This window comes from Lynx canadensis, chromosome A2 (genome assembly GCF_007474595.2).
Source record: "Lynx canadensis isolate LIC74 chromosome A2, mLynCan4.pri.v2, whole genome shotgun sequence".
Classification (NCBI taxonomy): Eukaryota; Metazoa; Chordata; class Mammalia; order Carnivora; family Felidae; genus Lynx; species Lynx canadensis.
In genome coordinates, this window is record NC_044304.2 from 98,023,171 (window position 1) to 98,040,703 (window position 17,533).

Below are 17,533 nucleotides of genomic sequence, written 5' to 3' on the forward strand. Positions count from 1 at the left end.
GGAAGCACTCTCTTTAATACACATCCATCGAAATCCCTTCCTGCAGTGAACCTCTAACTTTAAATGTTAGATATTTTATGTTTACTCAAATCAAAGTCAAGTAATCACCACACTTCCAGATATAATACAGAAAAAGCTGACATCTGTACACTCTTATGATAAACATCCAGATGTCTGTACAAAAGTAATTGACATCAGGGGAATATTACTTTCAGAGTGAAGGGCTCATAGTCATTTAACCATGCAAATATCCTTGTCCCTTTCTCTGCTCATTCAATCTGAAGCAAACACAGACATTTCTCTCATTAACAGAGATAAAGCACCTGGGATTATATATTCCCTCTTTTAAAAACAATGTCTGCTTGTTCTCATAAGCAAAGAAAGCTTTCCATTTAATCTTTAAATTTAGGCTTTAAACTACAGAAAACAACTAACAAAAGAAAATTAATGAAAAATACCATGCACCTAAGCCAGCTGAATCTTCTAACGTTGTCTCTGAGCAGGCTACAATTACTATTGATTGTTTATTGATTGTCTTCAGTGCACTCCACACAGCACAGCAAATAATTAGACATAAGACCTTCCCAGTGGTCTCACTGTGTAAATTCTGCAGACAGATAATAGACCCAAACACAAGAAAAGAGGAATAAAAATGGCTTAGATTAAGCCAAATCATGACACATTCTTTGAGTCCACAAAATCCGATCTTCCCCTTTAAGACCTCTCCAAAGGATTTCTCCAAGATTATTTCTAGGTTGTCAAAAACAAACAGCATCTATGCAGCCATTTTGGTTTTGATTCATGAGTTTGCATTTGGTTGGTTGCCTCCAGTGTCGCCGGCTCTATCACAGTGGAGAAAAGCAAAAGAAAATACAAATGCCAAGAACTTCACTTTGTAAAGAAGACTGCAATCATGAATACATGCAATGCCTGCTCCTTGGCAAGAAGATATATGTGTGAGTGTATATACACTCACACATATATACATATATATGCATACGCACATATATACATATATACACTCACACATATATACATATATATGCATACACACACACACATACACATGCTTTAAGCATGGCATGATGGAGGAGTTCTTAGCCTGGTCTGTGGATTCCTAAGGAGCCACAAATGGGTTCCAGAATCTATGAACTGGTTGAAATTCTATGCAATGCAAAATGGCATCTGGATGTATGGCTGAGAAATCCTATGAAAAGGATGAACCTTGGCTTTCAGTAGGTTGAACAAAAGGTCTTTAATAGCCTCAAAAAGTTAAGAATCACTAGACTCTAATCCCAGGGTTCTCAACTGGTAATGAGCAGGGACCAGGGGACTCTACGCCACATGTATGTATATGCAAACACAAACATACACACACACTCACATGCACATGTCAGTCCAAGTTTTGCTTTCTAGACCCATCTAGTAGGAAGTCAATTAAATAAAATTTGTTGTGGGGTGCCTGGGTGGCTCAGTTGGATAAGCATCTGACTTCGGCTCAGGTCTCACAGTTTGTGGGTTTGAGCCCCACGTTGGGCTCTGTGCTGACAGCTCAGAGTCTGAAGCCTGCTTTGGATTCTGTGTCTCCTGCTCTCTCTCTCTCTCTCTCTCTCTCTCTCTCCCTGCTCTTCTCTCTCAAAAATAAGTAAACATTAAAAATTTTTTAAAAATAATAAAATAAATAAATAAATAAAATTTGTTGTTCTTGAAAAATTACTTGAAACAATTTAATTTCAACATATACATGCTTATGCACATAGAACAAGAAAGGATATACAGAAAAAATTAACAACGGTTCTTTAGGTGGTAGGATTATGAATGATTTCCATTTCTTCTTTATACTTTTCTTTGTTTAAAATTTTCTACAAATAATAGTATCATTTTAGTAATCAAGAAAAGAACAATGTTTGTGAAAGGTATTTTCATTTCAACTACATCATAACTTCTTTGTGCAATCCCATCACCTAATTCCAAGAAAAAAAATAGTAAGTCTTATCTGTAGCTTTCTTTAGAATAGTTTCCAGATCTACTCCCTCCATCTTCATTTCTATATCCATTACTACAACAGGATTTTATCATTTCCTATCACCTCTTGGGTGTGATTACTGCAAGCATAGTCAATACTGGAGAAATTTTTTTCTCCTCTAATTCAGTAATAGCAGTAGTACTAGTACTAATAATAATAGCTACTAGATATTGTGTTTACCAAGGGCTAGACTCCTCGCAAGTACTTTACATACATTATTTCACACAATTTCTATATCCCTAGGAAGCAATATTATTATCTCTTTCTTTAGAGTAAAGAATACAGAGCCTTTGAATAGTTAAGCAAATTGTTCAAGGTCACAAACTGGGAAGCTGGGACTCAAGTCTTTTCCTTCTGACTTAAAAGCACACAGAAAAGAAAATACAACGTAGCAGTGAATGAATTTTCTATGTCAGAACCATCCCCTGGTTCCTCTCTAAAGACACTTTACTTTGTAAATTTGTGGTCAATTCCACATATTAGCTTTTTTCCAAAACGTTTTGCTTCCATTCCTCCTACCAAGATCTTCCCCAATCCATATTCGGTACTTTTTGTTAAAACCTCTTTCAAAACCTTCTTGCTCTAGAAAGTCTTCTAGCTTACTTAGCACATCAGGTTTTGATCTATTTTTTATTATATCTTTGGTAATTATCTGTGTCAGAGATGGCTAACTGCTCCCCAGTATCCATTTTCCCCATCTTCCTTTTCAGCTACAGGCACATGGCAACCCAGCTAAGGACATTTTCTACCCTTTCTTGAGATACTTGTGGCCATTTGCCTAGGTTCAGGTTAACAGGATGCGAGAGTACGATACGTATGCAATATCTGGGTAAAATAAGCTAAAAATAATATCCACATAAATTTTCTTTCTATCCCTTCATGTTGGGAAATGGCAACAGTTGGAGTTGGAGTCTCCAGTTGGAGACTCAGTTGGAGAAAGCAGCAATATGTTGAAGAGACTTGTGTTGCTTCATCAACCTTTGTCCCAGATTAGCCACATGGAGCACAACCATCTAATCACCCTAGGCAATTTGCTTATCTTTGGATTGGACTGCCATGTAAAAGGGAATAAATTTCTCTCTCCTCTCCTCTAGGTGTAACTTTATAACACCAAATCAGCCCTTGCCATTCCCAATAGAGTATCCGATATGTAACGTAACTATTTTTCTCCACTTTTTTGGTTCACTGGTGAGGGAGGTATGTGTGTTAGTCACTCTGGGAAAAGATACTATATTGCAAAGAGAATTTGCCAAACGTCTCTGAGTCTTGGGTCCTTATCTATTATATACAGAAGAGAAAAAAAAAATCTATTATCTCACAGTAGTGTACATTTTGTTTTCCTTTCATAGTAGACTATAAAGTACATGATCACAAGGGCTACCAACTTTAATGCTTTTTTTTCTTTTAAATCTCCCCAGCAGCATTTATTGTAAAGGTCTTGATTGCCAAGTGTATAAAACCACTAATTAACTCAAGAGAGACAATCCATTCAAAATTTTCTTTTAGTCCAGGACTCTGAATGCCCGCATTTTCAAAGACATTTAGAAAATGTTTTAAGCTTTTAAGTCTCTATAAATAGACTTAACTAGATCCTGTCATTATAATTTTTTTATTATTTAGATGTTGATATTAGGCCAAATCATGGGTGTGTAAGAGCCTGGTTTCTGTCCGTAAGATACAATCGGAAGGAAAACCAAAAAATAGGATAGTTGAGCTTACTTGGTGCCCCCGCAGAAGGCACACATCTGGTATGGCATGTGGTAGATGATTATTATTTACTGAAACAGAAAGACATGAGATGATATGTATAGAGCACCCAAGAGTTGCGAAGAGTTCATTTCTAGTCACAGTGAATGCAGCACCATAGTGTGTGTGGGTGTGGGTGTTGATGGGGATGGAAGTGTAGGGAAAGTGGTCTTACCTCTTGGAGGGATAGCTGGCTTCAAGTGCGTGGCTACTACTGTTTCCCAAAGTGGAAACTGACAAAGAGAACCTTTCAACCCTTGTTGCCTACCATAAGAAGTTGCTTTTGCCTGTATGGGCATGTAGATGCCCAGCACACTGTTATTCCCTATAATGAAAGACCACTGAATAAGTGACTGTTGTTAAAAACATGTAACTACATGCTATTATTAACCACTATGCATCACCAACATAGCATTCAACAAATGTTCATACAGTGTGTTGTAACCACAGAAGCAAAAACAAAAACAGAAAAACAAAAACAAAAAAAAAAAAATAGAAAGAAAAAAAGCACAAATCTAATTAGATCTAAAAATGTATCCCAAATGTGCTTCTAATCACTCATCGTCTTCGCTCTGTTGCCTTTTGAAGTGCCTCAGAGGCATTAAACACTTCACAAGAAGGGCCATAGGTGACATATTTCCTCATTCTTTCCAATTCCAGACAGCAGCTCACACACATCACAACATAAAGGTCACAAACACAGACAGACGCCTGTTCAGAATACAAATGTCTTTGGGCTTGTTTTTCTCTGAGGAGCCCTCCATCCCAGTGAGTTGTAACAGCAATACACTTGGCAGTTCATCCTGGAATGTGTCTGGCTGTGCCCTATTGTCTACTCTGGGACTTGAATTCACAGAAGGTGGGCTCCACAGGGCCAAGGGCTGTTTAATAATTTGACAATTATTAACTCAGTAGCAGGAGTAACCTTCGAGATCACTGACTCACCCTCCCAACCTTGTACAACATCCCTCACAGATGCCATCTGGCTTTTGCTTAGTGGCCATTCTGAAGGGGCTCTTCATGAATGCAGCCAGAAGGCAGGATGCAGTTGCTGAGTTTCTTGGGACTCCAGACAACCTTATTTCTAGAACTGTCTGCATTATCCAGCACAGATCTTGGCCCGTGTGGTATTTGATACTGAGTTTGTATCTTCCTGCTAAGTGTGTGGGCAATGGTAAGGGCAACAAAGAGGAGAAGCCCCAGGAGCAAGAAGTCATGGAGTCCAGGCAAGGGAGATAGAACTAGGAAGGTGGACTAAAGCAACAATGGAAAATAGGACACAGGGCACATAAAAAACAAATGCGGAAAGGGAAGGCGAATAACACAACTGGAAAGAAACTTTGAAGTACAGAAGGCTGCTCTGAAAACTGATAGGTTTCATGAAAATGAAGCCTTCTTGTGTCTGATCCAGAAAAGGATCACTACTTTGTTTTTGTTCAAAGAGCACTGTGAACTCTGCCTGTAGTGAATGTGGTTATAGATATGAAGTACTTTATTAGCAATGCCAATCCAGGGCAATTTAGCAATGACTATCAAAACTTAAAACACGTCTGCTCCCTGAACAACAATCTCACCGTCAACAAGTCATCCTACAGACATACAAGAGCTACATGTACAATGATGTTCACTGATTTGTTTGTGGTTGCAAAAAACTGCAACCATCCAAATGTGCATCAAGAAGGAAATGATTAAATAAACCACGGTATGTGCAAACAGTAAAAAGAAGGAGGTAGGTCTACATGAGTTGATGTGGAAAGCTGTTCACCTTCCACTGAGAACAAAGCAGGTTGCAGAATATAATCTTATATTAAGATGCCGTTTGTGAAATATGCGTGTATTTGTTTGCATTTGAGTTGGAAGTATCAGGAAAGACAAGGAAAACTTTATCTCTGGAGTTATTTCTGTGTGGGGTGGAGATTTTGTTGAGAGATTTTCATTTTCCATTTTGTAACTTCTCTTTTTTCTGACACCTTCACTAGCTGACCTCTAGGCTGACAGAGCACAGATTCCAGGGGTCACGCACAGCGAAGAATATAAACTTTACAAAACTTGTTCAGAAAAGTCACTAAACAAGCAAGAAATCAAGCAACAAACATAGGATTACACAAATAATTAACAAATTGCAGTGAGAGTGGGGGACAAAAGAAATACAGGTGCATGAGATTTAAAAAAAAAAAGACTGACCAAAGAGGTTTTCATTGACTTAATGTGATTTTTCCTCTGATGAACGCTAGTGGTGTGCCAAGACACTGCTAATGAGTTTTTTCGTGTTTTTGGCCAAACAATGTAAGGAGTGTAACAAGCATTTTCTCATACTCACCGATTCCTTTAATGAGGTGGCAGTTTGGAAGGTCTACGGATTCTACTTCTCTGGAGGCTTTAAGTCGATTCCTGTTTAAAAAAAAAAAAAAAAATCTATCTGTTTATGTATTCCTTGCTTTGTTGCAGACAGGGTTTAAAGAGGCTTACAGCAATACATAAAACATAGCATAAATCTAAAGCAGATGAAAGAGAAGATAGAAAAACAAGGGTAGGAACATTAAAGAGCACCAGAAATGAAGTTAAAATAAAAATGCGTATCACAAAGTTGTATGTGTGAATGTGGATCATAAAAGAAAGCCAATAACTCAACAAATAAAACTTGTAATGCAAGTTCCTGTGCAAATATAAACACAGCACCAGGTCACATTCCGCACAGCTCTGGTGTTGTGGGAAGAGCTCCAGATGTGGAGCCAGCAGCGCTGTCTTCCTACTGAGGGCCCGGAGGAGCCGGAAAATGCTCAGACCCTCTGCAAAGTGACACGGTGCCTGACAGGAGGCCAAGAGAAGATGGGTTTTCCAGAGCCAGGCACACAGAAGATACCCTACAAGCAGCTGTCAAGAACTGGGTTGAGGAGATCCCATCCCTGCACAGTGTTCATTAGGTGAGAGCTTCTCAGAACATCAATTACCTCAGCAAAACTACTTGCTGTTGCTGTTTGGCAAAAAATAAAGTGAAGAAATCATGAGAAAATGGCAAACTGTAATGAACGGTCCCCCCTCTACCAGAGAAGGCCACAAAGCAGTTTGGGCAAACAGGTGTGGGAGTTCTTCTTTTGAAGCCACATGCTATATAGGCTTTTTGCCTTCTCTTCGCTCACTCTCTCCCCTTCTCTTTCTGTTCTCTACAGTCACAAATGTTAAGAGTGCTTGCAGGGTGATTGACATTTTTCAAAGTGGGTCACATATATCACACATTTAAGAGACGACAATGGTAAGTTGCTGCTTGTCCCTCTTCCATTCATACCCTTGACAGCGTCTGACTTCTAGACACCAAATATGGGGAGGTCTACTGATCTCAGCAACATGGTAGAAAGTCGAGGCCTACCTAACTCAGAATTACCAACAGGTGGTAGCAACCATATATTTTGGCAACTCATATCATATATAGTGTTTCTGATTGATTAAAATGTTCATCAGTCTGTTATTTTGAATCATGTAACTCAAATAGTATCCAAATTTCTTGAAACAATATAGCAATAAGGCTATAAAAATTGAAGTGAATCAAATATAAATAAAATAGAAAATTAAAATTAAAAGTAACTAAAGTAAACATATAAAATATGTAGGTGTAATGAAAATTAAACATAAAATACAATGTTAATGCAAAGCAAGACAAAATACAACAAATCTCACATTTACAAGTCCCCGGAGGGATCAAATTTTTCATTTTTTATTTAATTTTATGTTTTTTGAAGTTTATCAATTTTGAGAGACAGAGAGACAGTGAGAGCAAGAATAGGGGAGAGAACAAGGGAGAGGGAGAATCTGTCAGCGCAGAGCCCCAGGAGGGGCTCAATCCTAGGAACCATGCCATAATGACCTGAGCGGAAATCGAGTCAGAAGCCTAACCGACTGAGCCACCCAGGCCCCCCACCCCCGGAGTGATTTAAAGGGAAAATATGTATACTTAGCCTAATGTAGTAGAGTGGCAGTAATACGAGTGATAATGGGAATGCCACTGCTGATAGCCATGGGTGGTAAAAGAAAATCAATAATAAAAACAGTTAAAACTCACTGAGTCCGCCACTGTTCTATGTGATTTACTTGAATGACTTCATTGAATTGTTACAACAATCCTAAGAAGTAGGTACGCTTGTCCCTACTTAGGAATGAGGGAAGTGACTCAAGAGGTGAAGCAACTTTGCTGAGGTTTGACACCTGCTGGGAAGAACCTTCCAAGGCAGTGCTCTAACCCACTCTGGTATTTTTCTCAGAAAGGAGGGAAGAGATCGGTGCTTCTCCCTTAGCAGCAAGACTGCCTGACCATCAGCAGGTTAATCGCTAAGGGCATCGGTCTTCTTTATGTGTAAAACAAGGATGAGGTTAGATGACCTCTCAGGTTCAGTGGACACTGCATGACTCCAGAAACAGATGGAGATACGTCAGTAGGTCTCAGCTGTGGCTTCATCAACTTTCTGTGTCATGCATTGGCTTGGGTGTCAATTTTATACAACTTACTATTATGTCCCTTTAACTCTACAAAAAGAGGGAGAGGATTATCATCTACCTATTGCCAAGATAAACTATATGGATAAAATACAATTCAGATGTGTTTGAACAATTTAGGTGGGTTATATTTTTACAGACAACTTAGGTCTGCATAAATGACTGATGATTACACACTGCTAATAGGGTAAACTTCATCAACTAGTTTAGCTGTACAATATCATCTCTAGAAGTGCAGACTGCGTACTATTAAAACTGAGTTACGCAGGGGGCACCTGGGTGGCTCAGTTGGTTAATTGGTTAAGCGGCTGACTTTGGCTCAGGTCATGATCTCACAGTTCGAGTTTGAGCCCCGAGTCAGGCTCTGCGCTGACAGCTCAGAGCCTGGAGCCTGTTTCAGTTTCTGTGCATGTGTCTCTCTGTTCCTCCCCCGCTCTCTCTCTCTCTCTCTCAAAAAAAAAAAATGAATACACTTTAAATTAAAAAAAACAAAACAAAACTGGAGTCACACAAGAGTTGTGCAGAACTTCTGGTTAATCAAATAATTTTTTATCTTTCCTTTAGAAGAAAAGATAGGCTTTTGTTTCCAACCTTCGTGGCCCATCAAGACTTTCACATCCTTTTTGTAGAATACTGCTAGGCTTTTTACCTGGTAGAACTACCAGTTCCCTACCCATTAGTGAACTTCTGCATTAAGGCTGGTAGGACCTATTAGCTAACAAACCTAAAGCCATTCTCAACCCCTTTCTTCCTTGCTCCTTTCCACTGCAGAGACAGACAAGCCAAATATTTGCTTCCCCAGCCCCCTTTGTATTTAGACGCAATCATATGACCCAGGCTTTGGAGAACGATATTTTTGTTCCTGATAGAAAATGCAGACATGGGGCGCCTGGGTGGCTCAGTCGGTTAAGCGGCCGACTTTGGCTCCGGTCATGATCTCGAGGTCCGTGAGTTCCAGCCCCGCGTCGGGCTCTGTGCTGACCGCTCAGAGCCTGGAGCCTGTTTTAGATTCTGTGTCTCCCTCTCTCTCTGACCCTCCCCGTTCATGCTCTGTCTCTCTCTGTCTCAAAAATAAATAAACGTTAAAAAAAATATTATAAAAAAAAAAGAAAATGCAGACACAAGATGAGAGCTAATTGGCATCACCCCTTCTCCCTTCTTCATGATATGACCACACATACAGTGCTTGAGACTATACCAACCATTCAGTATCCTTAACACGACAAGTATGAGGACATAAAGCCAACAGTGAAGGATTGAAGGACAAAACTAGAAGAATCTAATTTTTTTATATGACCACAGGCTTGATGGAAAAGCTATAGAATGACTTACCTACAAAGTTTTCATCATGTGAGAAAAATAAGCCTTTATTTATATATAATTAATTTGATGCATGTTATTTGCAACTGAAAACACTCCTGTTAACCAATTTAAGAAGTCTAGGGAGTATATATATGAGAAAACTACACAAACCTCTTTGGACTAGGAGATCAGTCAGCTCAAATATATTTATGCCAAATTAAAAATAAATAAATAGGGAAACCTGGGTAGCTCAGTCGGTTAAGCATCTGACTTTGGCTCAAGTCATGATCTCGTGGTCCATGAGTTCGAGCTCCATGTTGGGCTCTGTGCTGACAGCTCAGAGCCTGGACCCTGCTTTGGATTCTGTGTCTCCCTCTTTCTCTGCCCCTCCCCTGCTCGCACTCTGTCTCTCTCTCAAAAATAAACATTAAAAAAAATTGTTAAGTAATATATTTTTAAAAATAATAAATAAGTAAACAAATAAATGGTACAAACACAAATAAGTGACATTTTTGCTACAGCCTATTTGCTCCCTAACACTTCAAGTCCACAGCATCCTCGTGACTGAATTAGGTCAGGGATGGCTGTCTGCTGTCATGCAGACATTGTCAATCAATCATAGCACTCTTTCCCTTTAACCCACAGCCAGCCTCAGACATAATATTCTAGGCAACCGCTACTGCTCTCGGCTCCTTCTGCTTTTCTCACTTTCTCACTTCTTTTTCATTAAAATTTTGTTATTTTTCTTTTAGTTACAACTATACGATAGGTGCAGTGCAGCAAAGAATATACACGGTCTTCCTTCAACTGAGCCAGCAGTCATTTCCCAAATGATCCCTAACAGAAACAGGTACATCAAGGTTCTTCAGCAGGGGTCCAGTGGCCTTTATGGAGTCGTGGGTAAAATTCAGGGATCCATGAACATAAATGGGAAAAAATATATATCTTTATTTAAACCTAACTGAAAGTAAGTCTCCTTCAATGATGACTGCAGGCAAGAAGCCACAGAAGTTTCTACCAGCAGTACCTATGTCTCCCTGTCAATAACAGAAATCACAGACATTGTTACATCACATTTCAGTTGCTGTAGATATCTCAAAATACCATTTATACTCACTGCAACTTCAAAATATCTATTGCTACATATTCAACTACCTTTATATCTATTTAAGGCTTTAATTAAGAAGCCCACGTTGTTGTATCACTAGATTTTTAAAATAGGCTGGTAACAGCATTTAAGTATTTAAATTAAGTATTTAGTATTTAAATACTTAAATAGTATTTAATTTTGTTTTACACCCCTATGTATTGTATTTGATGCATTTAAAAACATGATGGACACCAAGGTGTCTTATCGGTTGATGAATGGATAAAGACGTGATAGATGCGACACACACACACACACACACACACACACACTCACGCATACACAATGGAACAGTATTCAGCCATACAAAAGAATGAAATCTTGCCATTTGTGATGACCTGGATGGAGCTACAGACAATAATGCTAAGCAAAATAAGTCAGAGAAAGACAAATACCATATGATTTCACTCATGTATGGAATTTAAGGAAAAAAAAATGAGCAAAGGGGAAAACAGAGAAAGAGAGACAAACCAAGAAACAGATTAACTATGGAGAACAAACTGATTGTTACCAGGGGGAGGTGGGTATGGAGGGATCGGTGAAATAAGTGACAGGGATGAAGGAGGGCACTTGTGAAAAGCACAGGGTGATATATGGAAGTGTTGAATCACTATATTGTACGCCTGAAACTAAAATAACACTGCAGGTTTACCAAATTGAATTAAAATAAAAACTAAAAAAAAAAAAGAGGGGCACCACACACAAAAATTAAAAAATAAAATAAAAGCATAATGTTGAGAAGGAGTCAAGACTTTACCAGACTGCCAAACAGATCTATGGCCCAAAAGTCTAAGAACCCTGCCTGAACATTGTCATTACAGGTAACTTTCAATGAGCACTTACTACGTATTTGGCATTGTTTTAGCACTTTACAAGTACAAGAATGAACTTCATGTTTTCATAGCCCCACTATGGAGTGGGTAGTATTGATATCCCCATCCTACAGATTGGGACATTGAGGCACAGAAAGGTGAAATAAAAAGCCAAGGTCCCAGGTAAATAGTGGAGCTAAGGAATGAATTCAGGCCATCTAGGCCACAGAGCATGCACCCTTAACCAAAAGTCATTACCATGAAATCAATTTCTATTTCTTTCACTTAGGAAAACAGCATCAGCCATCCAGAACAGGATGAGATAGGGGCAGTTAATTATTATATTGCCTCATCTTCAGCAAACTAGGAAAACAGTGTTACTATCTGGCATTACTTTGTTCCATATCTCATGGCCTTTGAATTTACAAACCACTGATGGGGCTTTATCTTCTAAGTACAGGCTTAAATATAGACAAACAGGGGCTTTATCTTTTGTATACAGACTTGTAAAACCTCTTGGAATTTTCACCCCTTGAGTCCCCTTAATGCTGGTACTTAGTAACTAAGAATTTGTGATTAGGGATGTTAAGCTGGGAGTAAATAATTTACTCCAAAGGCAGAAAAGCTAGGAGGCTGTGGGAAAGCAGGGCGCAAACGAGAAGACCTAGTTTGGAGTTTACGTTCAGCACTTATTACCTGTTGAGCTACTAGTTGACTTCCTCCAGCCTCAGTTTTAACACGTATAATATAGGAAAGAAGACATATATGAAGACTGAATGGAGGCCTAAATGTAAAAGGAAGTTCTTTCCAAATGTCAGTAAATGTACATTTTGGTTTACTATAAAGAACTTTTGACACAGTGATCAGCACACAGCAGTCACACAATAAATGATAAGGAGGATGGTAGTTTAAAAATAAAACCTGAACTTTCAGAAGAGTTCAAAACAGACTGGATAGCTTTTTGGTGCGGATGTCATAAAATCTATCATGCAACAAGCGGAATATTCAGATGCTTGTTTGGGGATTCCTGCTCACGCATAGGTCTCTGATGTACTCAAGTCTCATGATTCATTCAAGTATGTGTACTTTGCAGCAGGTAGCAACTGGCCCAGGGAAATCTGTGTCTTTCTATTTTCCCCTTTATTGCTCAACTAGGGAGGAGTAGAAAAGTTGGGTGTAATATGCCATCCTCCCCTGGGAACTTTGGCCAGTTACAGTTCAGAAGGAAAGAGACAGCTTTGATTCCATTTATCCATCTGGGACATACTTATCCTAAAAAAAAAAAAAAAAAAAAAAAAAATTATTCACTGTTTATCTGAAATTCGGGTTAAAATTTAAGTGGGCGCCCTGGGGGGAGAGAAATAACTTAAGTGCCAAAGTGCCATCTCTAAAAATAGAACAATGAAATAGCTGGTACCAGATGAGAGCAAAAAAACAAAAACAAAAAGAAAAGCCTGTTTTTTGAAGAGCCTTTCCTTATGGGGAGGTAGGAACATGCTGCTTTTCAAAATAGACGCTAAGGGTCTGAAAGGAGAGATGCGATGCTTTTGAGCACCCCACCTGTATCTGTCAAGAGCAGGCACAATCACAGGGTTGCCAAATAAAAGACAAGATGCCCAAATTTGAATTTCAAATAAAGAATGATATTTTAGTATAATCATGCCCCAATATTGCATAGGATCCGCTTATCCTACAAAATGGTTCGTCGGTTATCTAAAACTCAAATTTAACTGGGCATCCTGCGTTATTTTCTAAATCTAGCCACCTATCACATATCCTAACATTCTCACATCAGCCGATTGAGGGCTTCAACTATCCGATGAAGTTACCACCCTAGAAAGTCACTGCTTGGTAAAATTTATTACAGTCAAATCTCTCTAAAGAAAAGATGCATTAAATTGTAAATTACCTGTAAGGTGCATTCTATGCAAATAAGCTTCATTTACTTTTTCTTAGGTTTGCAACTATAACTCATTTAAAGGGACTTAAATTTAAAACTTTAAGATTGGTAAGAAGAAAAACCCATGATTTGGGAAAACTTCAGCTTGTGGAACACTGATGGCTTGAAGTTCAGGACAATTTAATGAGCTTGTGAATTTTAGTGGTACTGCCTTTGAAACTGAGAGCTGGACAGAATGTACAAAACCATCCAATTCAAGAATGTCCTGCAGAGCAAGTTGGGCATTTATGTAACATGAAAATTAAGGCCAACATGTCCATTTACTACCAGTATGAATTCTTCCCTCTGTCACACACTTCCCCCAGCTTGCACCCCTTTATCAGCAGATAAAGCTCCAGCCATAGGTCAGTAGACACAGAAACCCTGGTATCACCTTTGACTTCCTCCCCCTTATCACTGGGGCTCAGGCTTGGGCCCCTGTTTTGTTATTCTCTCCAAACCACTGCAATACTTTAACTAGTTTCCCCATATCCGCTTACTCTCTATTCTACTACTTCTCAATTGTAACTGCATATTAGAATTATAAGGAGAATCTTTTAAAATAAACGCTCGGGGTACCTGGGTGTCTCAGTCAGTGAAGCATCTGCCTTCAGTTCAGGTCGTGATCTCGCAGTTTGTGAGTTGGAGCCCACTTCAGATCTATTTCCTTCTCTCTGCCCCTCCCTCACTCACATGCTCGTGTGCACTCTCTCTCAAAAATAAATAAATATTAAAAATAATAATAAAATAAAATAAAACAAAATAAAACAAAATAAAAAAATAAAATAAAAGAAAAGAAAAGAAAAGAAAAGAAAGAACACTCATGCCTCGGCCCCACTCAGACCAACTGAATCAGAATTTTTGGGGGTGCAGCCCAGGCATCAGCCTGCCAGGAGATTCTAACATACAGCCAGGATTGAGAACTGCTCTCCTCCAATCCGTCCTTCCAGCTTTGTCTCTATGTAGCACAACTAACTATGCTTTATAACACAGCAACTGATTATGCTTTATATGGTTTAAACAGATACCTGTTGAAACGCACACAGGCACCAACATCAATAGTTCTCCTTTGCCTATCAAAGCAGGCCCCAATTTTTGAACTCCTAGTTAACCATCTCAAAACCTTTCCTACCCTGGACCCCTTAACTCCCCTCAAGTTGGTCTATTGCTAATCTCCAAACTTCCCCACCCGTTCCCCTTTGTTCATGCTTCGTTTTTCATCTGGGATGGCCTCCTTCATCCCCACGTATGTTTCACCCATCCTTCAAGACCAATTTCAAATAGTCTTTCTCCTGAACTCCACCTTCAAGGGCTCCATCTTTCCTCCTTAAGCCTGCAGGGGTTGGTTTGTACCTGTCCTGGACACCCAAATTGATACATTTGTTTTACTTCTCTTCTCCCCTGTAATAGGGTGAACTTCTTAAAGGTGAGGACAGTGCCTGACTCCATTACAGGAGCCCAGCACAGCACACCATACAGAATTGGTGCTCAGTATTTCTGGAATCCATCTGCACGAGGCTTATAAAATTTGAGTTGGTAACTTAGAAACTAGGATGTCTACCCATCCGTGATTTTCATTATAATTAAATTGGGACATGCACTAGGCTTGTGCTGTTTGACATTCTGGCTTCAGGGTTCCTCAGTGGAGATAAATGAGGAAGTGATGTAAGACCAGTCGCTGAATATCTCAAATATCTTTGATGCACAGCGCCAAGATTAGAAAGATGAAAAGTTTCTCAAACTTACGCAGGGGAGGGATGGTGCACAACTTTATTAAAGAAGGAGGCTGGTTTGGGCAACAAAGAGAAGCAGCACCAATGACTTGAAATAAATCTTTATAATGAAAGTTTCAGTGCATGAGTAATAGTTTGCTTCCAAGTTTAAAGAGCTGGATTTGCCTGGGAGTGCTTGCAAAGCACTCGCCGGGGCTCCTCAACTTCCCAGAAAGTCTCGAGATTCAGCCCAAACTGCGTTGGGTTTTGCTAGAAGCTGGGGTGGGGGTGGAGGTGTTTCACAAGCTGGGTATCTGAGTACAACCCGGAGTTCTCTGCCCGGCAGCTGGAGAATCCCTGCATGGCCTGCGCCCTCTCCCGCAGCCGGCCGCCACCCGGGCCTGGGGACCCGAGCGCGGGGGTAGCTCGGGGAGGCGTCCCACAGCCGGGCCGCGCGCCGGCGCCTCGGTGCGCGAGGGCCCACCTACCTGAGCGCCAGGAGCCTCTCGCCCAGGAGCGCCAGCGCTATCCCCAGCAAGCTCAGAGCCACCAACCTCCCCATGGCTCGGGAGCCGGCGCCGCCAAGCTCTCGCTGGCCGGGGAGCACGGTGGGCGGTGCCCGCCTCCCCGCTCCGGCCGCGCTCCGCCCCGGCTCCGCCCTCGGCCCGGCCCTTGGCCTTTGTCACCACCCGCTTCCCCAGAAGCTTTCCCAGGATGCCCCAGTTTAGTTTGAGGGCGTGAAATTTGGAATTCCTTCGCCTCCTATCCCAAACAAACAACCCCAAGGACCTCAGGCAGCCCGCGTTCCTTTCTCATTTTCCTAGTCTTCAAAGACATTCCTTACTCCTTATCCCAGTAGGAAACTTCTAGATACAGTTTTAAAGATTCTTTTTCATTACAGGAAAAGATACAGAGTCCTGTCTTGTAAATAACCTCATGCTGGAATCACTATTCATTATACCAGGGTGTAGACGGAAGGAAAGAGACATTCTGTTCCTGGTAATCCTTCATCTGGGCTCGAGGCCTGCAGACTTGAACACTTTTTGATCTCAGCTCAGTGTATGGGAAAACTTTTTTGCTTTCTTTTACTTTAAGAGCCATAACATGAAGAAAGAAAGAAAAACAAATGTAAAAGAGAAGCTTATTGGTTCAGATTGAGACAGACCGAGTATGCCTGAACTAAGCTTCCAATGGTTCCCAGGGTTTATTTGCCATCCTACAGCGTGTAGGCAGAAACCATCACAATTTCCAATCTTCAACAAACATCACTTTCTTAAACAACCTGTAAATAAAAGCAGATGCTAATTTCTCATCTGCCCCTCCCCCCACCAAAACCAAAACTCCTCTCCTTCTGTATGTGTGTTTCCCTGATTCAGTCCTACAGGGTATTAGGTTATATTGAATGGTAGGGAGAAAAACAGTTGTCTTTTGAAAGAACAGACATGTGTCATGGGTCCCTCTGGCACAGACAAATCTCAATTCAGGAGGAAGCTGAGTGAGACCCAACAGGTGCTGGGCCACAAAAGGAACAGTACCCCAGGATTTAGGATGGAGATATTTGCTGTAAAGAACCAGAGCTTTCAAGTTCGGCAGAACCTGCATAATCTCAATCTCAGAAAATCTTGGAGAAACTTTCAATTAATGTTATTAACACGACGAGTGAGTTCCCTGAAACTCAGTCTAATTCCCTCATCACTCTGTGTAAAAGTGCTGTATCTCCATACTCTTCTTCCTGCTGAGTGTTGTGCTGAGTGTTGCTGTCGAAAGAGTTTCTGCAGAAGTAGCCCCCATTCTTACCCCATATCCACCTCTAAGCTAAGGCTGGGAATCGCTATTTCTCACAGACAGATGGGGAAGAGAGGGATTTTCTGATCTGGAAATCAGAAGTCTATCTTCTCCATTGTAGAAGGATGGAGAAGACCGGTTACTAAATGTTGTAGTATATATCTGTTATTAAATGTTATGGTATAGTTTAGCAATCTTTTGAGATAACAGATCTCTAGGCTACACCAAGAACATAACCCTGGGTTTACGTTATTTCATGAGAAAAGTGACTCTTAAATAACCAAGTTGCCCAATACAAAACAAACTTGTTCTGGAACTTGTCTGAATGCTGGCAACTCCTTACACTTGGTCTGAAGCAGTGTTTCTCAAATAATGACATGTAACTAGTTTATAATTAGAAATTTAATGGTTCTTAAGCAAAATTTCAGAAATAATAATACCTTTTATCAATGCTTCTCAAACTATGTGTGGTGAAGGACAGGTTTTTCTTCGCCTTTGTGAAGTACAATGAAAATAATTACTAGAAATGAGGTAAAAACTCAGACACAAAATACAAGCCCAAATCTTTTATTATTT

At 40.1% G+C, this 17,533-nt stretch overlaps 1 protein-coding gene across 1 annotated transcript in view; it reads right to left on the reverse strand.

Moving 5' to 3' along the window:
• The window catches only part of PON2 (paraoxonase 2), a 28,406-nt gene extending 12,633 nt beyond the window's left edge, over nt 1–15,773 (reverse strand). Inside the window, exons 1-2 of the mRNA XM_030307986.2 lie at nt 15,661–15,773; nt 6,093–6,163 (exon numbers count right to left, since the gene is read on the reverse strand). Coding sequence (XP_030163846.1) covers nt 6,093–6,163; nt 15,661–15,734 — 145 coding nt within the window. The 5' untranslated portion in view covers nt 15,735–15,773. The remainder of the gene's footprint in view (nt 1–6,092; nt 6,164–15,660) is intronic.
• Nucleotides 15,774–17,533: the final 1,760 nt, after the last annotated feature.